At 49.8% G+C, this 23,562-nt stretch overlaps 1 protein-coding gene across 2 annotated transcripts in view; it reads right to left on the minus strand.

Moving 5' to 3' along the window:
• LOC144610306 (triacylglycerol hydrolase DDHD2-like) overlaps positions 1 to 23,562 on the minus strand; it is a 200,481-nt gene that overhangs the window by 32,018 nt on the left and 144,901 nt on the right. The window contains exons 1-4 of one of the 2 annotated variants that reach the window (XM_078428907.1): positions 15,839 to 16,278; positions 9,810 to 10,146; positions 6,694 to 6,904; positions 2,978 to 3,171 (exon numbers count right to left, since the gene is read on the minus strand). In XM_078428907.1, the coding sequence (XP_078285033.1) occupies positions 2,978 to 3,171; positions 6,694 to 6,904; positions 9,810 to 10,118 (714 nt within the window). In that variant the 5' untranslated portion in view covers positions 10,119 to 10,146; positions 15,839 to 16,278. Of the gene's footprint in view, positions 1 to 2,977; positions 3,172 to 6,693; positions 6,905 to 9,809; positions 10,147 to 15,838; positions 16,279 to 23,562 lie in introns of those variants that run through there. The other variant, XM_078428908.1, reaches the window with a different exon arrangement.

Here is a 23,562-nt window from a genome sequence, read left to right on the forward strand (position 1 = left end):
TCGTGCTCCTGCCCAGAGTAGGGGAAATTGAGGACCAGAGGACATAGGTTCAAGGTGAAGGGGAAAAGATTTAATCGGAATCTGAGGGGTAACTTTTTCGCACAAAGGGTGGTGGGTGTATGGAATGAGCTGCCGGACGAGGTAGTTGAGGCTGGGACTATCCCAGCAATTAAGAAACAGTTTCATATTTCATATTTCATATATATACAGCGCGGAAACAGGCCTTTTCGGCCCACCAAGTCCGCGCCGCCCAGCGATCCCCGCACACTAACACTATCCTACACACACTAGGGACAATTTTTACATTTACCCAGTCAATTAACCTACATACCTGTACGTCTTTAGAGTGTGGGAGGAAACCAAAGATCTCGGAGAAAACCCACGCAGGTCACGGGGAGAACGTACAAACTCCTTACAGTGCAGCACCCGTAGTCAGGATCGAACCTGAGTCTCCGGCGCTGCATTCGCTGTAAAGCAGCAACTCTACCGCTGCGCTACCGTGCCGCCCATGTACATTAGACAAGTACATTGACAGGATAAGTTTGGAGGGATATGGACCAAGGGCAGGCAGGTGGGACAAGTTGGCAAGTTGGGCCGAAGGGCCTGTTTCCACACTATCACTACATGACTCTATTTAGGTTACAAGCGCTGCTTGCAGGTTTGGAGTTTGCCAGAAAGGGACACAAAGTGATGGGGTAAATCAGTGGGTCAGGCAACATCTACCTATCTATTAGATATCTATCTATCTACCGACCATCTACCTCATTGGAGACCCTCTATCTTGGATCAGTCTTCATCTTGCACAAAACCTTATTCACGTTATTCCCTTTATCATGTATCTGTACACTGTGGACAATAGACAATAGACAATAGGTGCAGGAGTAGGCCATTCAGCCCTTCGAGCCAGCACCGCCATTCAATGCGATCATGGCTGATCACTCTCAATCAGTACCCCGTTCCTGCCTTCTCCCCATACCCCCTCACTCCGCTATCCTCAAGAGCTCTATCCAGCTCTCTCTTGAAAGCATCCAACGAACTGGCCTCCACTGCCTTCTGAGGCAGAGAATTCCACACCTTCACCACCCTCTGACAGAAAAAGTTCTTCCTCATCTCCGTTCTAAATGGCCTACCCCTTATTCTTAAACTGTGGCCCCTTGTTCTGGACTCCCCCAACATTGGGAACATGTTATCTGCCTCTAATGTGTCCAATCCCCTAATTATCTTGGACGGCTCGATTGCAATCACGTGTCGTCTTTCCGCTGACCAGGTTAGCATTCAACAAAAGCTCCTCACTGTACCCTCGGTACGCCTGACAATAAACCAAAGTCATCTCTGGAGAACGTGGATCGGTGACGTTTTAGGCCGCGACCCTTCTTCAGACTGTGGAGTTTGCTTCCTTGTGGAGTTTGCTTCCTTGTGGAGTTTGCTGGGGCAGGGAAGGGAAGGGCAGTCCATTTCTTGCCCTGAAACACACTGGTGAACCAGGTGGGTTTTCCTTGTGTTATTTTTCTGGTCACTTGGCACCAACGTGGATAGGAAAGGTTTAGCGGGATATTGTCCAAACGTGGGCAGGTGGGACGAGCTTCTTGGTCGGCACGGGCAAGATGGGCCGAAGGGTTTATTGCCGTGCCATGTGACCTGGAGGAGAGCTGGATAGAGCTCTTAAGGATAGCGGAGTGAGGGGGTATGGGGAGAAGGCAGGAACGGGGTACTGATTGAGAGTGATCAGCCATGATCGCATTGAATGGCGGTGCTGGCTCGAAGGGCTGAATGGCCTACTCCTGCACCTATTGTCTATTGTCTATTGTCTATTGACCCTCATACTGTTATCGGCTTTTCAAGTTCCAGATTTATCTATGGGATCGGCTGAGTTTGAGTATCCCAGTATGCAAGCAAGAATTTCATTGTTCTGTTGTTGCTACACATGGAAATCAAACACTCTTGAAATCCATATTTCAAGGGCAGGATTGCAGTTGAGCTGGAGGGCCTGCTTCCACACTGTACGACTCTGTAGCATGCCAGAGGAGTGGCTGTGAGATGTTCTCACCAGTGCAAGGAGCAGCAGGAGAGAGGTGAAGGCAGGACTAGAGTGGGGGCAGACAGCCAGCGACACAGGGCTCCATCACTGGCTGGGCGAGATTTAGTTTTGTTTAGTTTAGAGATACAGAACCGAAACAGACACTTGGGCTCACCGAGTCCGCACCAACCAGCGATCCGTGCACATCAACACTGGCCTGCACACACTGTGGACAATTTACACTTATACCAAGCCGATCTACCTACAAACCTGCACGTCTTTGGAGGATGGGAGGAAAAAAATGGAGTGCGGCACGGTGGCGCAGCGGTAGAGTTGCTGCCTTACAGCGAATGCAGCGCCGGAGACTCAGGTTCGATCCTGACTACGGGCGCCGTCTGTACGGAGTTTGTATGTTCTCCCCGTGACCTGCGTGGGTTTTCTCCGAGATCTTCGGTTTCCTCCCACACTCCAAAGACGTGCAGATATGTAGGTTAATTGACTGGGCAAATGTAAAAATTGTCCCCAGTGTGTGTAGGATAGTGTTAATGTGCGTGGATCGCTGGGCGGCGCGGACTCGGTGGGCCGAAGGGCCTGTTTCCGCGCTGTATCTCTAAATCTAAATCTAAAAATCTAAAACCCACGCGGTCACGGGGAGAACGTACAAACTCCACACAGACAGCGCCCGTAGTTGGGATTGATCCCGGGTCTCTGGCGTTGCCACGCTCTGCAAGGCAGCAACTCTACCGCTGCGCCACCGTGGTGATGGGAGGTGAGGTGGGACAGATATCAGCTGGTGTTACGGTACAATAGACAATAGGTGCAGGAGGAGGGACATTCGGCCCTTCGAGCCACCACCGCCATTCAATGTGATCATGGCTGATCATTCTCAATCAGTACCCCGTTCCTGCCCTCTCCCCGTACCCCCTGACTCCGCTATCCTTAAGAGCTCTATCTAGGTACCTCGATCTGCCGGCTGCACTGCTCGGTGTAGGGGTTAAAGCGGCTGTCCTTGTCGCTCTTGTAGAACCAGGTGCAGCGTCGGACTTCGCTGGGGGCCTCCTGCCAGTACACGGCGTGCCGCGAGCGCCGGACCAGCGACACGTCGTAGCGCCCGCCATCCGTCGCCACCACCGCCTCCTCCTCCAACTCCAGCGCTGCAGCGAGAAAAAAAAACCGAGGAAAGATATTCCTTAGAAGAACCACATCCAGTTTATTTTTAGAGTAACTCGGCAGGTCAGGCAGCATCTCGGGAGAGAAGGAATGGGTGACGTTTCGGGTCGAGACCCTTCTTCAGTCTGAAGAAGGGCCTCGACCCGAAACGTCACCCATTCATTTCTCTCCCGAGATGCTGCCTGACCGGCTGAGTTACTCCAGCATTTTGTGAATAAATACCTTCGATTTGTAACCAGCATCTGCAGTTATTTTCTTATACTTCCAGTTTATTTTTCATGTCCCTTCCATCCCGATCTATTTACTTTAGTTTAGTTGGGAGACACAGCAGGGAAAATGCCCTCCCGACCCATCGAGTCCTCACTGCAAACTAGTTCTATCCTACACACCGTGCCAGCTCTCAAAGGCAGAATCACACGGCATGGAAACAGGCCCTTCGACCCACCCTGACTATGCTGCCCACACATTTAAAACTAAACCTACACTTGCGACATTCACACCAGCTGTCCCTGGATACCACCAGGCGAAACCTGCAACCACAGATGCTGGCTTACAAAGCAAAAGACTCAAAAGTGCTGAAGTAACTCACGGGGTCAGGCAGCAGCATCTCTGGTGGGCATGGAGAAGTGATGGTCTTGTGTCCCCGTCTTCCAGAGCCACTGCCTGACCCGCTGAGTTGCCCCCGGCACTTTGCTGGATTGTGCCACTTGCCTACACCAGGGGCAACTTACAGCTTAATCCCGCAGGTCCCACAAAACCAGCGGAATGCGTGAAACCCACGCGGTCATGGGGAAGAACGTGCAAACTCCACACGTCCAGCGCCGGAGACCAGGATCGAACCCGGGTCTCTGGCGCCGTGAGGCAGTGGCTCTACCAGCTGTGCCACTGGGCCGCTGGGTGGAGTGGGGGTGCTGCAGACGTCTATGGATCCTCCCCGCGTTGAAAGGCACTGGCTTCCTAAGCCAGGGGTTGTGGATAAAGGGCAGCATGGTGGTGACGCAGCGGTAGAGTTGCTGCCTTACAGAGCCAGCGATCCTGCCTCCATCCTGACCACGGGTGCTGTATGTATGGAGTTTGCACCTTCTCTCCGTGACCGCGTGGGTTTGCTCCGGGTGCTCCAGTTCCAATAGACAATAGGTGCAGGAGGAGGCCATTCGGCCCTTCGAGCCAGCACCGCCATTCAATGTGATCATGGCTGATCATTCTCAATCAGTACCCCGTTCCTGCCTTCTCCCCATACCCCCTGACTCTGCTATCCTTAAGAGCTCTATCCAGCTCTCTCTTGAATGCATTCAGAGAATTGGCCTCCACTGCCTTCTGAGGCAGAGAATTCCACAGATTCACAACTCTCTGACTGAAAACGTTTTTCCTCATCTCAGTTCTAAATGGCCTACCCCTTATTCTTAAACTGTGGCCCCTTGTTCTGGACTCCCCCAACATTGGGAACATGTTTCCTGCCTCTAACGTGTCCAACCCCTTAATAATCTTACACGTTTCGATAAGATCTCCTCTAGAAATAGTGGAAGCATTGGAGATCATTTTTCAATGTTCTATAGATTCAGGATCAGTTCCTGTGGATTGGAGGATAGCAAATGTTATCCCACTTTTTAAGAAAGGAGGGAGAGAGAAAACGGGTAATTATAGACCAGTTAGTCTGACATCAGTGGTGGGGAAGATGCTGGAGTCAATTATAAAAGACGAAATTGCTGAGCATTTGGATAGCAGTAACGGGATCATTCCGAGTCAGCATGGATTTACGAAGGGGAAATCATGCTTGACAAATCTACTGGAATTTTTTGAGGATGTAACTAGGAAAATTGACAAGGGAGAGTCAGTGGATGTGGTGTTCCTCGACTTTCAGAAAGCCTTCGACAAGGTCCCACATAGGAGATTAGTGGGCAATATTAGGGCACATGGTATTGGGGGTAGGGTACTGACATGGATAGAAAATTGGTTGACAGACAGAAAACAAAGAGTGGGGATAAATGGGTCCCTTTCGGAATGGCAGGCAGTGACCATTGGGGTACCGCAAGGTTCGGTGCTGGGACCCCAGCTATTTACGATATACATTAATGACTTAGACGAAGGGATTAAAAGTACCATTAGCAAATTTGCAGATGATACTAAGTTGGGGGGTAGTGTGAATTGTGAGGAAGATGCAATAAGGCTGCAGGGTGACTTGGACAGGTTGTGTGAGTGGGCGGATACATGGCAGATGCAGTTTAATGTAGATAAGTGTGAGGTTATTCACTTTGGAAGTAAGAATAGAAAGGCAGATTATTATCTGAATGGTGTCAAGTTAGGAGGAGGGGGAGTTCAACGAGATCTGGGTGTCCTAGTGCATCAGTCAATGAAAGGAAGCATGCAGGTACAGCAGGCAGTGAAGAAAGCCAATGGAATGTTGGCCTTCGTAACAAGAGGAGTTGAGTATAGGAGCAAAGAGGTCCTTCTACAGTTGTATCGGGCCCTGGTGAGACCGCACCTGGGCCCGACAATTTTACCTAAGCCAATTAACCTCCGTCTTTGGAGTGCAGGTGGAAACCAGTTGTACAGGGCCCTAGTGAGACCGCACCTGGAGTACTGTGTGCAGTTTTGGTCTCCAAATTTGAGGAAGGATATTCTTGCTATGGAGGGCGTGCAGCGTAGGTTCACTAGGTTAATTCCCGGAATGGCGGGACTGTCGTATGTTGAAAGGCTGGAGCAATTGGGCTTGTATACACTGGAATTTAGAAGGATGAGGGGGGATCTTATTGAAACATATAAGATAATTAGGGGATTGGACACATTAGAGGCAGATAACATGTTCCCAATGTTGGGGGAGTCCAGAACAAGGGGCCACAGTTTAAGAATAAGGGGTAGGCCATTTAGAACGGAGATGAGGAAGAACTTTTTCAGTCAGAGGGTGGTGAAGGTGTGGAATTCTCTGCCTCAGAAGGCAGTGGAGGCCAGTTCGTTGGATGCATTCAAGAGAGAGCTGGATAGAGCTCTTAAGGATAGCGGAGTGAGGGGGTATGGGGAGAAGGCAGGAACGGGGTACTGATTGAGAGTGATCAGCCATGATCGCATTGAATGGCGGTGCTGGCTCGAAGGGCTGAATGGCCTACTCCTGCACCTATTGTCTATTGTCTATTGTCTATTGTCATCCTTCTAAATTCCAGTGTATACAAGCCTAGTCGCTCCAGTCTTTCAACATATGACAGTCCCGCCATTCCAGGAATTAACCTAGTAAACCTACGCTGCACGCCCTCAATAGCAAGAATATCCTTCCTCAAATTTGGAGACCCAAACTGCACACAGTACTCCAGGTGCGGTCTCACTAGGGCCCTGTACAACTGGTTTCCACCTGCACTCCAAAGACGGAGGTTAATTGGCTTAGGTAAAATTGTGAATTGTTCCCAGTGTGTGGGATAGTGCTCAAGTACGGGATCGCCAGTCAATGCGGACTCGGTGGGCCGAAGGGACCCGTTTCCCCGCTGTTTCCCTGAAGCCCAGAGCCAGGTACCTACCAGACGAGCACTTGTCCTCCAGCACGAGAGAGTCCACTTTACTGAAGGGAGTCCAGAGGGCCTTGGAGTCTTCCATCTTGCAGTAAAACCAGTGAGGCTGCACCGGCTCGTAGGGGCTGAGGCCGGGACCCACGTTGGCCGCTTCTCCCTGACCGGATGCCAACGAGTCGTCGGGCTGCCCCTCCCCTCGGCTCAGCGATCCCGGGACATCCTGAAAGATTCCAGAAAAGCAAATGGGTCATTCCAGCAGAGGCCGGAGACAGCCACGTTCACGTACAGTAGGGCAGTGGTAGTCGTTGCTGCCTCACAGCACCAGAGTGCTGGGTTCGATCCTGACCACGGGTGTTGCATGTACGGAGTTTGCCCGTTCTCAGTGACCGCGTGGGTTCTCTCCAGGTGCTCGGCTTTCCTGCCACATTCCAAAGACGTGCAGGTTTGACGGTTAATTGCCTTCAGTAAATTGTAAATTGTAAAGTGCTAGTATTTGTGGCTCGCCGGTCGGCGCGGACTTGGCGGGCCGAAGGGCCTGTTTTCGCGCTGTATCTCTAATGTCTAAAGGCTCAGTGGCGGAAGGTACAGAGAGACCCCAGATGTTTCTGTGCTGTATCACCACGCATCACGCCCGCCACCCTCTCATCTCGATGCTCTGTGTTTCTGTACAAACAAGGAACTGCAGACACCGGTTTATACAAGGAGTTCTGTCCCTCCTGTGCAAAGAATTGGCGATCAATGGTACTTTGTTGTCATGTGTGCAATGGTAGTGAAATTCCTTTTTTTGCATACAGTACAGGAAAAATCTTACTGTACCAAGGCACGACCATACTCAAGTACAAGAATGTAAGAATAGCAAATCAAGGCAGCACACAAGAATGGCCACGATTCCATCCCCATCTTGTACCCCTGAAGTTGCTAAAAGTGTAAGGTCTGAACTTGGCCATAAATACCCGTTGTCCTGAAGAGTTGAACAGCCCAGACGACTTTAGTTAAGTTTAGAGATACAGTGCGGGAACAGGCCCTTTCGGCCCACCGAATCCACACCAACCAGCAATCCCCGCACATTAACACTACCCTGGGTAAATTACACACACAGGGTAAATTTAACATTTATACCAAGCCAGTTAACCTACAAACCTGTATGTCTTTGGAGTGTGGGAGGAAACCGAAGATCTCGGAGAAAACCCACGCAGGTCACGGGGAGAACGTACAAACTCCGCACAGACAGCGCCCGTAGTCGGGATCGAACCGGGGTCTCTGGAGCTGGAAGGCAGCAACTCTACCGTTGCACCACCATGCCACAATTCTCGACGTTCCCTGCACGGACAGAAAGACTGGATTCCGAGCCGTCTTTTCGGCCATCTTAACAGAAGCTTGGTTTACTTTAGACTTTAGGGATACAGCGCGGAAATCAGGCCCTTCAGCCCACCGAGTCCATGCTGACCAGCGATCCCCACACACTGGCATCATCCTAAACACTGGGGACAATCAACAACTCCACAGCAATTGGGCAAAACACAAAAGTGTTGGAGGGACTCAGCGGGTCTGGCAGCATCTGGGGGGGAAATGGATAGGCATCGTTTTGGGTTGGGACGCACGTCTTCAGAGTATTATGAAGTGTCCCGATCCAGAACCCCGCCCGTCCACTCCCTCCCCAGATGCTGCCTGACCAGCTGAGTTCCTCCAGCACTTTGTGTGTTTTCTCTCCAGGATTCCAGCATCTGCAGTTTCTTGTGGATCCATGCAATCGGGGATGGACGACAAATGCCGGCCTCACCAGCAACTTCCACTCTCCACAAACGAATAAATCAAAACCCTCTCAAAAGGAGAGAGCGTTGAAAATACGCAGCAGGTGGAGAGAGAAACAGAGTTAACGTTTCAGGTCAAATACCCTTCAACCAGTTCTGACCACGAGTCTTCGAACTGAATCGTTCTCTCCGTCTCCCTTTCCACAGATGCTGCCCGACCTGCTGAGTATTTCCAGCACCATTTGTTTCGGGTTTTCAGCGTCTGCAATCTCTTTCTGAAAAGACGGCACAAAGTCATTGTAACTTCAGAAGAAGGGCTCTGACTTGTAACGTCACCTGTTATTCAGAGATGCTGCCTGACCTGCTGAGGCACTTCAGAAGGGTCAAGTCCTGCAAAGTTACCTATCAGTGTTCTCCAGAGACACTGCCTGACCTGCTGGGTTATTCCCGAATATGTTGCCTGATCCGTTGAGTTGCTTCAGTCGGGTCCTGACCCAAAACATCACCTCTCCATGATCTCCAGAGATGTTGCTTGACCCGCTGAGTTAATTTAGTTGGGTCCCGTCCCTAAACATCACCTCTCAATGTTCTCCCGAGATGTTGCTTGACCTGCTGAGTTACTTCAGTAGGGTCCCAACCTGCAAAGTCATCTGTCCATGCTCTCCAGAGATGTTCCAGAGGTGAACAAAGGTTCACCTGCACCTCCTCCAACCTCATCTATTGCATCCGCTGCTCTAGATGCCAACTTATTTACATCGGCGAAACCAAGCGCAGGCTCGGCGATCGCTTCGCTCAACACCTGCGCCAGGTCCGCATTAACCAAACTGATCTCCCGGTGGCCAAGCACTTCAACTCCCCCTCCCACTCCCAGTCTGACCTTTCTGTCATGGGCCTCCTCCAGTGCCATAGTGAGGCCCACCGGAAATTGGAGGAACAGCACCTCATATTTCGCCTGGGCAGTTTGCAGCCCAGTGGTATGAACATCGACTTCTCCAACTTTAGATAGTTCCCCTGTCCCTCTCTTCCCCTCCTCCTTCCCAGTTCTCTCTCTATCTTCCTGTCTCCACCTTTTTCCTTCCTTTGTCCCGCCCCCCTGACATCAGTCTGAAGAAGGGTCTCGACCCAAAACGTCACCCATTCCTTCTCTCCCGAGATGCTGCCCGACCTGCTGAGTTACTCCAGCACTTTGTGAATAAATAATCTCCAGAGATGTTGCCTGACCTGCTGATTTGCCCCAGCACTTTATAAATCAGCATCTGTAGTTCCTTGTGTCTACAGTGTTTTTTTGGGGGGGATGGGTTTCCACATACAATCCGTCGCACCATAGAACGAGATGTCCTCTCTTGTTCACCGTCAGGACAAGGCACCACTCACCTGGTGAGATGGAGCAGCGTTGGGATTGCCGCCCGGTGAGTCGGGGGGTCGTTTGCCACGCGTTCGCTGCTCCCCGCGGGTGACCTCGGCCTCACCCCACGGCGTGGAGAGGCTGGCGGCGCCGGGCGGTCTCACCCCCGCCCCCACGGGCTCCGGGCAGCCGTGCGGCGAGGAGGCCGGGGATGGCACCAGGCCGTCTGTCGTCAGCAGCGACCAGCCTGCGGGCACTTCACCAGCCGGTGCCCCGGCCTGCTGCTGCTGCTGCTGCTCAACCTCCGTGGGAGGAACCCGGGAGGGCGGGTCGGCCATCTCCTCAAACGGAGCAATCTACACAGCCCTGGAGAGAGACAGAGAGAGAGAGAGTTTAGTGGCAGCTCAAAGATCGCTTGATAGATGCAGCAAGGATTCAGGCCCACCGAGCCCACGCCGACTAGCAATCACCCGTTCACACTAGCTCTGCGTTACTTCACATCCCTAGGGGCAGCGGCAGAGTTCTGCCTTACAGCACCAGTCCTGGGTTCGACCCCGACTACAGGTGCTTGTCAGTACGAGGTTTGTGCGTTCTCCCCCGCGACCAGCGTGGGCTTTCTCCGGGAAGCTCCAGTTTCCTCCCACACTCCAAAGACATACACGTTTGCAGGCTAACTCGTTTGGTAGAATTGTAAATTGTCCCTAATCTGTGTAGGACAGGGCTAGGATACTGGGATTGCTGGACTGTTGGCGTGGACTCGATGGGCCGAACGACCACATTATATCTCTAAACAAAACTAAGCTAAATTCCTATCCACCCCCTACACAGTTGCGCAAAATTTACAGAGGTCAATTAACCTATAAACCCACACGTCTTCATCGGTCTTGAAATGATGACATTTACTATTTAGCTTAGTTTAAAGATACAGTGTGGAAACAGGCCCTTCAGCCCACTGAGTCCGCACAGACCAGCAATCCCCATGAACTAGTTCTGCCCCACACACTAGGGGCAACACACAGGGGCCATTAGTCTTTGAGATGGGGGAGGAACGGTGGTGTCTGCCCTGAGTTTGTACGTTCTCCCTGTGACCTCATGGGTTTCCTCTGGGAGCTCTGGTTTCCTCCCACATTCCAAAGGCACGTGGGTTTGTAGCTAAATTGGCTTTGTACGTTGCCCCTTGCGTGCAAGATAGTACTCGTGTACGGGTGATATCTGGTTGGTGGAGAATCAGTGGGCCACAGGGCCTGTTTCCACGATGAATCTCCCAACTAAATTCTTACACCTTAACTAAGAACCGTTCAGGAGACCTCAGCAGAAACATCGAACAAGTCACGTCTATTTGTCACATACACGATGTGCAGTGAAATGAAAGTGGCAACGCCTGCGGATTGTGCAAAAAAAAAGGTTACAATTGCAGCATATAAATTAAAATTAATACAGAAAAAAAATTGAGTCCCTGGAGTTATAATAATTAACAGTCCTGATGGCCTGTGGGAAGAAACTCCGTCTCATCCTCTCCGTTTTCACAGCGTGACAGCGGAGGCGTTTGCCTGACCGTAGAAGCTAGAACAGTCCGTTGCTGGGGTGGTAGGACTACCCCAGAGCATTAACCACAAGGTCAGAGGTTTTTGGACCAAAGCAATGGCCCATCTGCACTCCCCAGGTGAATCAACTCAAACCCTGGCCAATATTTATTTCCCCACTCAATAGACAATAGGTGCAGGAGGAGGCCATTCAGCCCATCGAGCCAGCACCGCCATTCAATGTGATCATGGCTGATCATTCTCAATCAGTACCCCATTCCTGCCTTCTCCCCATACCCCCTGACTCCGCTATCCTTAAGAGCTCTATCTAGGTCTCTCTTGAATGCATTCAGAGAATAGGCCTCCACTGCCTTCTGAGGCAGAGAATTCCACAGATTCTACATCATGAAACCATCAACACACTGCTGTTTGAGGGGGCTTCCTGTGTGTATTTTAGCAGCCATTATTTCCACAACTCCTACATTTCAGATGTATTGCACTGGCTGTTAATGGCTCAAACTGAAAGATGTTATTCGAATGCAAAACAAAAAAAGACGCAAAGTGCTGGGTTAACTCAGGCAGCATCTCTGGAGAACATGCAAAGATGACGCTTCGGGTCACGTCCGAGTCTGAAGAAGGGTCCCGACTCTAAACGTCACCTCTCCATGTTCTCCAGGGATGCTGCCTGACCCTGTTACCACAATGCTGGCTGTGGGAGTTTGCTGAGCACGATTTGGCTACTTGCAAGAGTCTACACTTAAGAAAGGGCAGCCTTGGTTCTCGAGAGCTATGGGAGGACAAAATAACCAGAGCACGTTGTATCAGGCAGCTCTGTGAATGCAGGACATTGTGTTTGTCTGCACTGCTGAATACAATGCCACACAGTACTTCTTTGAGCAAGGGCTCACTTTCACAACAGCATTCCCTGCGCTCCACCACACTGCGATTGTGCTCCAAATGTTCAGTGTAATCAGTTTCCTGCCCCCAGACCTCCTTGACTTTCTTAGCACTCGCAAGGGAACAAACCCAAACTAACATCATATTCCACAAGGGCAGCTTACAACACAGCGGTATGAATATTGATTGCTCCAACTTCAAGTAACCCCCGCTTTCACCCTCTCTCTCTCCGTCCATCCCCTACCCAAGTCGTCACTAGGAAAAAAAACTGCAGATGCGTGTTTAAATCGAAGGTAGACACAAAATGCTGGAGTAACTCAGCGGGTCAGGCAGCATCTCTGGAGAGAAGGAATGGGTGACGTTTCGGTTCGAGACCCTTGTTCAGACTGACGAAGGATCTCGACCCGAAACGTCCCCCATTCCTTCTCTCCAGAGATGCTGCCTGACCGGCTGCGTTACTCCAGCATTTTGTGTCTGCCATACTAGTTTCACTGTCATCCTGTTGAGTTTCACTCTGTACAACTCTTTATCACCCAGCCCAAAGCCAACAATGGACCATTGTGGGCTCCACCTTCCCTTGATCGTCGTTACTTTTGGCATATCTTTCATTCAATTGTGTAAGAAAATAACTGCAGATGCTGGTACAAATCGAAGGTATTTATTTCACAAAATGCTGGAGTAACTCAGCGGGTCAGGCAGCATCTCAGGAGAGAAGGAGGACGGAAACGTCACCCATTCTTTCATTCAATTGTTCTCGATATCCCCGTCCATATCTCTCGTTTCCGTTTCTCCCCGGCTCCAAGTCTGACGAAGGGTCTCGACCCCAAACCAGAATCTGCAGTTCTTTCCTACACACACACCAAAATATTTTCATTGCGGGACCGTTTTCTTTGGGAAACAGAGTCGGCTGTGGGAGAATTAACTGAGATACAGATCATAACGAGTAACTAATGAGTAGTAAATATTTGGCACAGGGATCGAAAAACCACAGGGCTTTGATTTAAACTCGTTGGCAGAAGGATTAAAAAAAGACCAGAAGATCCATTGCCATCCGGCACACTAGGGACCTGCAACTTACAGCTGGCAACAGCGAGGGGGGCAAAATCCTTCACCACATTTAAAGTAAAAGGGCGGCACGGTGGCGAAGCAGTAGAATGGCTGCCATACAGCGCTAGAGATCTGCGTTCGATCCTGACTACGGGTGCTGTCTATACGGAGTTTGTACGTTCTCCCCGTGACCTGTATGGGTTTTTTTTTTAGATTTAAAGATACAGCGCGAAAAACAGGCCCTTCGGCCCACCGAGTCCGCGCCGCCCAGCGATCCCCGCACACTAACAGTATCCTACACACACTAGGGACAATTTTTACATTTACCCAGTCAATTAACCTACAAACCTGCATGTCTTTGGAGTGTGGGAGGAAACCGAAGATCTGGGAGAAAACCCACGCAGGTCGCGGGGAGAACGTACAAACTCCGTACAGATGGTGCCCGTAGTCGGGATCGAACCCGAGTCTCCGGCGCTGCATTCGCTGTAAGGCAGCAACTCTACCGCTGCGCCACCGTGCCGCTTTCCCCGGGATCCTCCCACACTCCAAAGACGTACAGGTTTGTAGGCTAATTGGCTTGGTCAAATTGTCAATTGTCCTTGGTAGGATAACGTTAGGGTGCGGGGATCACTGGCTGGCGCGGGATCGATGGGCCAAAGGGCATGCTTCCGCGCAGCATTTCAAAACCAAACTAAAGTACTGGAAAGAGTGCAGAGAAGATTTATGATGATATTGCCGGGAGCTGAGGCAGAGGTTGGGCAGGCTAGGACTTTATTCCTTGGAGCACTGGAGGATGAGGGGTGATCTTATAGAGGTGTATACGATCATGAGGGGAATAGACTGGGGAGATGCACAGTCTTTTACCCAGAGAAGGAGGATCGAGAACCAGAGGACATGGGTTTAAGGTGAGAGGGGAAATATTTAATAGGAACCTGAAGGGCAACCTTCTCACACAGAGAGTGGTGGGTATATGGAACGAGCTGCTGGAGGAAGTAGTTGAGGCAGTTGAGGGGGGATCTTATAGAAACTTACAAAATTCATAAGGGGTTGGACAGGCTAGATGCAGGAAGATTGTTCCCGATGTTGGGGAAGTCCAGAACAAGGGGTCACAGTTTAAGGATAAGGGGGAAGTCTTTTAGGACCGAGATGAGAACGTTTTTTTCACACAGAGAGTGGTGAATCTGTGGAATTCTCTGCCACAGAGGGTAGTTGAGGTCAGTTCATTGGCTATATTTAAGAGGGAGTTAGATGTGGCCCTTGTGGCTAAAGGGATCAGGGGGTATGGAGAGAAGGCAGGTACAGGATACTGAGTTGGATGATCAGCCATGATCATATTGAATGGCGGTGCAGGCTCGAAGGGCCGAATGGCCTACTCCTGCACCTATTTTCTATGTTTCTATGTACTATAACAATGTTTAAAAGACATTTGGACAGGTGAATGGATAGGAAAGGTTTAGAGGGATATGGGGCAAAAGCAGGCTGGTGGGACTAGTGTTGATGGGGCATCCTGGTTGGCATAGGCAAGTTGGGCTGAAGGGCCTGTTTCCACGCTGTGTCACTCGATTGGATGTACACTCGCAGGGACAATGATCAGGTGCTGGAAGAGTTGGGTAACACACCACGTAATGGGTCAAAGGGCATTCCGTGTCGTAAACTCCCTGCCATTTCTACATGTACATAAGCTGATACCAAGAGAGTATTCAGCGAGATAATACCAGGGGGCAGCCTTACATATAAGTGACATGACATTTACAGCTTTGATAACGACTTGCACTTTAAACACTTTTAGACGCCTCAGACACTTTTCAGTCAATAAAATACTTTGAACTGACCTGCTGAGTTACTCCAGCATTTTGTCGCCCATTCCTTCTCTCCTGAGATGCTGCCTGACTGACCTGCTGAGTTACTCCAGCATTTTGTGAATAAATACCTTCGATTTGTACCAGCATCTGCAGTTATTTCCTTACACTAACTAATCTCACTTATAACTTTGGAAATCCAGTAACTACTTTGAACCCAATGACCTGCCACTGTCACGAGGAAACAATTTAAAGACATAGATGTTTCGTCGATGATAGACACAAGATTCAAGATATCTTTATTTGTCATCCAAAAAACAAGTTTTTTTGGACGAAATTTAGTCACCCACAGTCCAATAATAAAAGCAATAAAATAAGCAAATTACACAACCCCAACCAACACACAAAAAAAAAAAGAAACATCCATCACAGTGAGTCTCCTCCAGTCCCCTCCTCACTGTGATGGAAGGCCAGAATGCTGGAGTAACCCAGCGGGACAGGCAGCATCTGTGGAGAGAAGGAAGGGGTGACGTTTCGGGCAGACTGAGAGTCGGGAGAGGGAGACACAGAGATAAGGAAGGGTCGTCGACGATCAAGGATTTCTCCCCCCGAGGATCAATAACACACTCAAAATCCAATCCAATTGTGAAAGGGGGGGGGGGGGGGGAACTGGGCCTGGGTTTAACGACGACATTAGTTAGGGGTGTCCGTCCGGGGTGGGGGTTCCTTCAAGTCTCCACCACCAGCCCCCTGTATTAAGGCGATCAGCTGTAAGGTGTTGTTGTTACTCACATGGTCCCGGTTTAAAGAGTCTGTTTCCAGGTTCAAATTGCTACTTCCGAAATGGAACGTGGCGACAGTTCAAATTGATACAAATCCCCAGGTCAGCGTTCCAAAGCCGGGCGCGCGCTGCACGGCACTGGCGCTGCACTGGCAATGCAAATGGCAACAATATGCACTGGCAATGCAATGCAATGAAGCTGCCTGCAAACTGCAGCGGTGCCGGGCCTGCAGCCCGAGTCTGACACACACCAGGCGATTTTATGCACCTCTCCTTCGCCTCCCCTCCTTTTTTCTTTAACTATTCCCCGTCAGCATTCCTTTCCAATAAAAACGTCAACAAGGCGTGGTGGTCAAGATGATGCAACGAGAATTGCCCAACGCAGCCCTTTGTGTTATCTGTCTAATCCGGCACATTGCACCCGCTGTCCAATGTTTTTTTTTCCACTTGGTTTGTGTGTTGTTGTGTTAAAGGGGAAGCTGTAAAACCGGGAGTGGCGCTTTCGGTCCAAGTGTGCCCCCTACCGAGCCTTTCTGAATTAGGTTGAATGGCAGGAGAAACATGCATTTTGCCTGCTCGTTGTCAACGGTGGCACATCGTGTATGTGTATGTGACAAATAAACTTGACTTGACACTTGTGGAAAGGGGTTGTTGGCATGGTGGGCAAAATGATGCCAGTGCAATGCAGTGACGGCCGCCTTAAAAAGTTATGGATTTAAACCTCAATGTTGAGAATTATGTTTCCAAAATCTAAACATATTCCTGACAATGGCTGGACTGTATGTGTGTGTGTATATATATATATATATATACATACATATATATATGTGTGTGTGTATATATATTCACCCACATGTTTAGACCGTAATGTTGTATCCTTATCGTTTTGATGTGTTTATGCTTTATTCTGAATTCAAGTCAAGTCAAGTTTATTTGTCACATACACAATGTGCAGTGAAATGAAAGTGGCAATGCCTGCAGATTGTGCAAAAAAAAGTTACAATTACAGCATATAAATTAAAGTTAATATAGAGAAGACAAAATTTAGTCCCTGGAGTTATAATAGTTAACAGTCCTGATGGCCAGTGGGAAGAAACTCCGTCTCATCCTCTCTGTTTTCACCGCGTGACAGCGGAGGCGTTTGCCTGACCGTAGCAGCTGGAACAGTCCGTTGCTGGGGTGGCAGGGGTCCCTCATAATCTTGCTTGCTCTCGATCTACACCTCCTGATGTATAGGTCCTGCAGGGGGGCGAGTGTTTGTGTTGTCATTTGTGAGCGGAGCAGCAAGGCACATTCCTTGTATATGCACATACTTGGCCAATAAACTTATTCATTCATCCATTCATTCAACAATAAACTTATTCATACATATATATATATGTGTGTAGGAAAATAACTGCAGATGCTGGACAAATCAAAGGTATCACAAAAATGCTAGGAGTAACTCAGCGGTTCAGGCAGCATCTCTGGAGAGAAGGAATGGGTGACGTTTCGGGTCGAGACCCTCCTTCAGACTGATCAGTCTGATACATATATATGTGTGTGTGTGTGTGTGTGTGTGTGTGTGTCTATATACATATACGACGACCCAGATACATCCACAGAGGCTCCGGTCACAAGTTTGTTTACTCCCAGACCGGTCACTCCATCCCTGCACTCTGGTCAGCTGATCGGACTTCCACTCGTCCATTACATCATCACAATAACGCACACGAGCGCGCCCCCTGTCTACAAGCCCTGGCTAAATCACCCGTGTCCATCCACACCACACAAAGCAACATGAAGCTCACTCTGTTCAATATCCGGTCCCTCAACAATAAAAGCCACATTCTGAATGACTTCATCCTGGAAAATAAACTGGACTTCCTCTGTCTGACAGAAACCTGGCAACAACCTCTGGACTACCTCCCACTCAACCTCACTACACCCAACGGATACTCCTACATCAATAAACCACGCTCGGAAGGCCGAGGTGGTGGGATTGCCGTAATTCACCGACAGGACTTCAAGATCAACCTCATCTCCATCTCATCTGCTCCTTCATTTGAACACCTGGCTTTCAAACTCTCTGGCCACACACAATTAGTCATGGCAGTTGTCTACCGCCCTCCCAAACCACACCCATCATTCCTTTCTGACTTCTCTGACTTTCTGACCCAGTTCTGTTCTCTCTCCCCCTCAATCCTCCTCCTCGGTGATTTCAACATCCATATGGACTCCACTGACTCCACAATAACCGCTGACTTCACTGAAATACTCAACTGCTTTAACCTCACTCAACACGTCAATTTTCCCACCCATAACCGTGGGCACATTCTGGACCTTGTCTGCTCCACTGGATTAAATCTACATCACGTCTCTGGCTCCGACCCCACCCTCTCTGATCACTTAGCCATCACCATGTCTGTCAACATTCCCACCCCAGCTCCAAGGCAAAAACGCAAAATCAACTTCCGTAAGCTGAACTCTGTTTCACCTACCTCGCTCTCATCCTCCCTCACTGAAATAATGTCCGCCTCTCCCTTCGTTGACCTCCACAGCCCCTCTGACCTCACTGACTACTACAACCACACTCTCTCCTCCTGCCTCGACCAGCTTGCACCTATAAAAACCAAAACAGTTTCCTTCACCCACTCTGCTCCGGTTTACCCCTGAACTCCGCATGATGAAAACTCATGCCCACCAACTTGAAAGACTCCGCAACAAAACAGGTCTCACAATTCACTCCCAAGCCTACAAAGACCATCTGCAGCACTACAAAGATGCCCTCTCCCGTGCCCACTCCACCTACTACTCTCAAATAATTCACTCTGGCTCCGGAAACCCCAAAACACTCTTCTCTACAATAAACAAACTCCTCAGCCCCCTGGACACCATCTCCCAATCATTCACAGTTGACAAATGCACCACTTTCCTTTCATTCTTCCAAAGCAAAATAGACAACATCTACAGCACCTTAACCACCAACGCACCTGCTCCTCCTCAAACCACCTGCCCCCCCTTATCCTGTCAACCCCTGCCTCAGTTCTCCCCAGTCTCCACCACTGACCTCTCTGACCTCTTCACAGGAATAAAAACTGCCACCTGCTCTCTGGACCCCATCCCCTCCAGCTTTGTCAAGGCCTGCCTTCCTGCTCTCTCTCCACTTATCACTGCAACAATAAACTCCTCCCTGTCCACTGGCATCGTCCCGCCATCCCTCAAAATCGCTGCTGTCACCCCCATTCTGAAAAAACCTGGTCTCAACCCTGACACCCCAAACAACTTCAGACCAATCTCCAACCTACCCTTTCTGTCCAAAGTTTTGGAACGTGCTGTAGCTTCCCAACTCAAATACCACCTCTCTACCAATAACCTGTATGAAACTTTCCAATCCGGATTCCGCTCCAACCACTGTACTGAAACTGCGCTCCTCAAAATCACAAACGACCTTTTCCTCTCCTCTGACGCTGGCAACCTCAACATCCTCATCCTACTTGACCTCAGCGCCGCCTTTGACACCATAAATCACTCCATTCTCCTCACCCGACTTGAAACCTCCTTTAACATCACCGGCACAGCCCTATCCTGGTTCAAATCTTACCTCTCTGACAGGCACCAGTTCATCTCCATTAACAACTGTAAATCCCCCACCGCTCCCCTCCCCCAAGGTGTCCCCCAAGGCTCAGTCCTTGGCCCCCTCCTCTTCATCCTCTACCTGTTCCCCCTTGGTCAATTAATCCGCCGTCATGGTCTCAACTTCCACTGCTTCGCCGATGATATCCAGCTCCTCATCTCCACCAAGTCAATCTCCCCACCACACACTCTACACTGACAAACTGCATCACTGAAATAAAATCTTGGCTTCAATCAAATTTCCTCAAACTCAACTGCAACAAATCTGAAATCATCATCATTGGTCCAAAAACGCTCACCAAATCCACCCAAAACTTCATCCTCAACATTGATGGTCTCCCAGTATCCACCTCCCTTCACATCCGGAATCGTGGAATCATCTTTGATCAAACCCTCTCCTTCGACAAACACATCAAACACATCACAAAGACAGCCTTCTTCCACCTCAAAAACATTGCCCGTCTCCGTCCATCCCTCTCCTCCACAGCTGCAGAAACCCTCATCCACGCCTTCATCACCTCCCGTCTGGACTACTGCAACAGCCTCCTCTATGGCTCACCCTCAAAAATCATCAGTAAACTTCAATACATTCAAAACTCCGCTGCCCGTCTACTCACCCACACCCCGATCCGTGACCATAACACCCCCGTCCTTTACAAACTCCACTGGCTCCCCATCCCCCAGAGAATCCAGTACAAAATCCTCCTCATGACCTACAAAGCCCTCCATAACCTGGCCCCATCCTACCTGACCGACCTCCTCCACAGGCACACTCCCACCTGCACCCTCCGCTCTGCTGCTGCCAATCTCCTATCCCCCCACATCCGGACCAAACTCAGATCCTCCATCGCTGCTCCCACCCTATGGAACTCACTACCCCAAACCGTCAGAGACTCCTCCACACTCACCACATTCAAAACATCACTGAAGTCTCACCTGTGCAGTACTGCCTTCAGCCACTGAAGGTCACCTCACCTTCTGTCTCCTTTCTCTGTTCGTTTACTTATTTATCTATTTATTCACTTCCCTATGTTCTCTAAATCCCTGTAAAGCGTCTTTGAGTATATGAAAAGCGCTATATAAATGTAATGCATTATTATTATTATTATTATATATATATATATACACACATATATATACTAGATGGGCGTGGATCCGTTGGGTGCAAGCCTCTCCTGTGGGCCCGGAAACCCTCCCCCAACCGATCCAAACCTCTCCTGCGGGCCTGGCAACCCCCGTTGGGTGCAGCCTCTCCTGTGGGCCCAGAACCCTCCTCCAACTGATGATCTGTGGACCCTTATCGGAAGGGAAGTGTCCCCTGTGGCCATGGGCGGGCGAGGGGGGAACAGGAAAGGGGAGAGGTAGGGTTGCCAACTGTCCCGTATTAGCTGGGACATCCCGTATTTTGGGCTAAATTGTTTTTTCCCATACAGGACCGCCCTTGTCCCGTATTAGGCCCGGGGGAGCGCTGTGGGCCTGGACGCTGTAGGTCCCGATATTGTAGGCCCCGACGCTCTAGGTCCAGACAGTTTAGGTCCCGACATTCTAGGTTTCCGACGTTTTAGCTCCGGACAGTGTAGGTTCGAAGGCCTGGGCACCGCCTAACGGAGGTTGCGTAGCAACCCGCCTCCCAGCCCCGGGCGGCCACCATTAGAGGAGCGGGAGCACGTGGCCGCTGGGTGGGTGGGGTCATGTGGGGCGTGGCGGGGCAGTGACGTCACCTTGTCCCGTATTTGGGAGTGAGATAGTTGGCACCCTAGGGAGAGGGAGCCTGGGCCCCGGGCAGCAATTGCGTTGGCCAGAGCGAGCCGTGGACCTGTTGGGTGGAAACCTCTCCGGCAGCGGCAACTCGGCGGCCACGCCCATCTTGTTTGACCCTCTGCCGCCACGCTGCACCATGGGAGGAAGGCCAGGCGCGGGATCCTCCCGGCAGGGGGGAGGGTTATGGACGAAGCACAGGCAAGTGGGGCTAATGTAGCTGCGACATTGTTGACCGGTGTCAAGTCAAGTCAATTTTATTTGTATAGCACATTTAAAAACAACCCACATTGACCAAAGTGCTGTACATCAGTTCAGGTACCAAGAACGAACATACAATATCTGTGGAATTCTCTGCCTCAGAAGGCAGTGGAGGCCAATTCTCTGAATGCATTCAAGAGAGAGCTAGATAGAGCTCTTAAGGATAGCGGAGTCAGGGGGTATGGAGAGAAGGCAGGAACATTGAGAATGATCAGCCATGATCACATTGAATGGTGGTGCTGGCTCGAAGGGCCGAATGGCCTACTCCTGCACCTATTGTCTATTGTCTATTGTCTATAATGGCACACAAACATAACAGCACATACGTAAACAGTTCACAGCGCCCCCTCAGATGGCCTCAAACGCTAGGGAGTAGAAATTAGGTTTTGAGGCTGGACTTAAATGAGTCGATGGAGGGGGCAGTTCTGATGGGGAGACGGATGCTGTTCCACAGTCTAGGAGCTGCAACCGCAAAAGCGCGGTCACCCCTGAGCTTAAGCCTAGACCGCGGGATAGTCAGTAGCCCCAAGTCGGCCGACCTGAGGGACCTGGAGATAGTGTGGGCAAGTTGGGCCGAAGAGCCTGTTTCCTCACAGTATCACTCTATGACTCTATGACTATATACACACACACACACACACACACATTTATAGAAAAAGTTCAGTATATATATACTTTTTTTTCTCGTTTATTATATTGTTTACAATATCGACCTTATTTCCTGATCCTTCCAGAGAGGTCGGTCGAGGGAAGAGGATGGGAGAAATGAGAAAGCAATGACTTAAAGTAGCAAGGAAGGCCTGGTGAGCAGTGGTAGAGCTGCTGCTTGCAGTGCCAGAGACCCGGGCTCCATCTTGACTGTGGGGGCTCTGTATTGAGTTTGCATGTTTGCAAGTCCCAATGACCTGCGTGGATCTTCTACGAGATCTTCGGTTTCCTCCCACAGTCCAACGGCGTCCAGGTTAGTAGGTTAATTGGCTTGGTATAAATGTCAATTGTCCCTCGTGTGTGTGTGGGATAGTATTAGTGTCTAGGAATCGCTGGTCTGTGCGGAGTCAGTGGGCCGAAGGGCCAGTTTGTAGGTTAATTGGCTTGGTATAAATGTCAATTGTTCCTCATGTGTGTGTGGGATAGTATTGATGTCTGGGAATCGCTGGTCTGTGCGGAGTCAGTTTGGCCGAAGGGCCAGTTTGTAGGTTAATTGACTTGGGTCTGTATACTTTGTATAAGTGTAAACTGTCCCTAGTATGTGTAGGCGTGTGTTAATGAGCGGGGATTGCTGGTCGGTGCAGAGTTAGTGGGCCGAAGGGCCTCGTTCCGCACTGTATCTCTAAACTAAACTAAGCAACAAGTACCTTTTTTTCCCTCAAACAGTGAATTTAAACGATAGCTATTAAGCACCTTACAACTGCAAAGGAAACTTCCATGCAGTTCGACAGCATGGCTGCTTCCCAAGGCTGCTACATGACCCGCTTGCTCACATGAGTGGTGATGATCGAGGTTTGGATAATCAGTGTTTCAATGTGAACTGAGAGACTCTTTCAGTGATGCTCCAGTGGGTCTGAATAGCAATCTGACAGAGAAACAGGAGCCTGCGACAAGCCAAAAACGCACACAACATAATTAATTGCAACTGGTGAGCTCTGAACATTCATAGCTTCGGTAGACTTGAGTTGCTTTCAAGAGGATGTTTGTTTTTGTTTCAAAGAACCACATTTTTTTAGAGTTGTACAACTTAATTTTAATTTGCTTTGCTCCTGCAGGGAGAAACTTGGCAGGAAGGAATGTATCATCTGGCAAGTTTTAGATCATAGAACATAGAACAGTACAGCACAAGAACAGGCCATTTGGCCCACAATGTCTGTGCTGAACATGATGCCAAGACCATCATATCATATCATATCATATCATATCATATATCTACAGCCGGAAACCATATCATATCATATATATACAGCCGGAAACAGGCCTTTTCGGCCCTCCAAGTCCGTGCCGCCCAGCGATCCCCATACATTAACACTATCCTATACCCACTAGGGACAATTTTTACATTTACCCAGCCAATTAACCTACATACCTGTACGTCTTTGGAGTGTGGGAG

Source organism: Rhinoraja longicauda, chromosome 36, assembly GCF_053455715.1.
Source record: "Rhinoraja longicauda isolate Sanriku21f chromosome 36, sRhiLon1.1, whole genome shotgun sequence".
In the NCBI taxonomy this organism is placed as follows: Eukaryota; Metazoa; Chordata; class Chondrichthyes; order Rajiformes; family Arhynchobatidae; genus Rhinoraja; species Rhinoraja longicauda.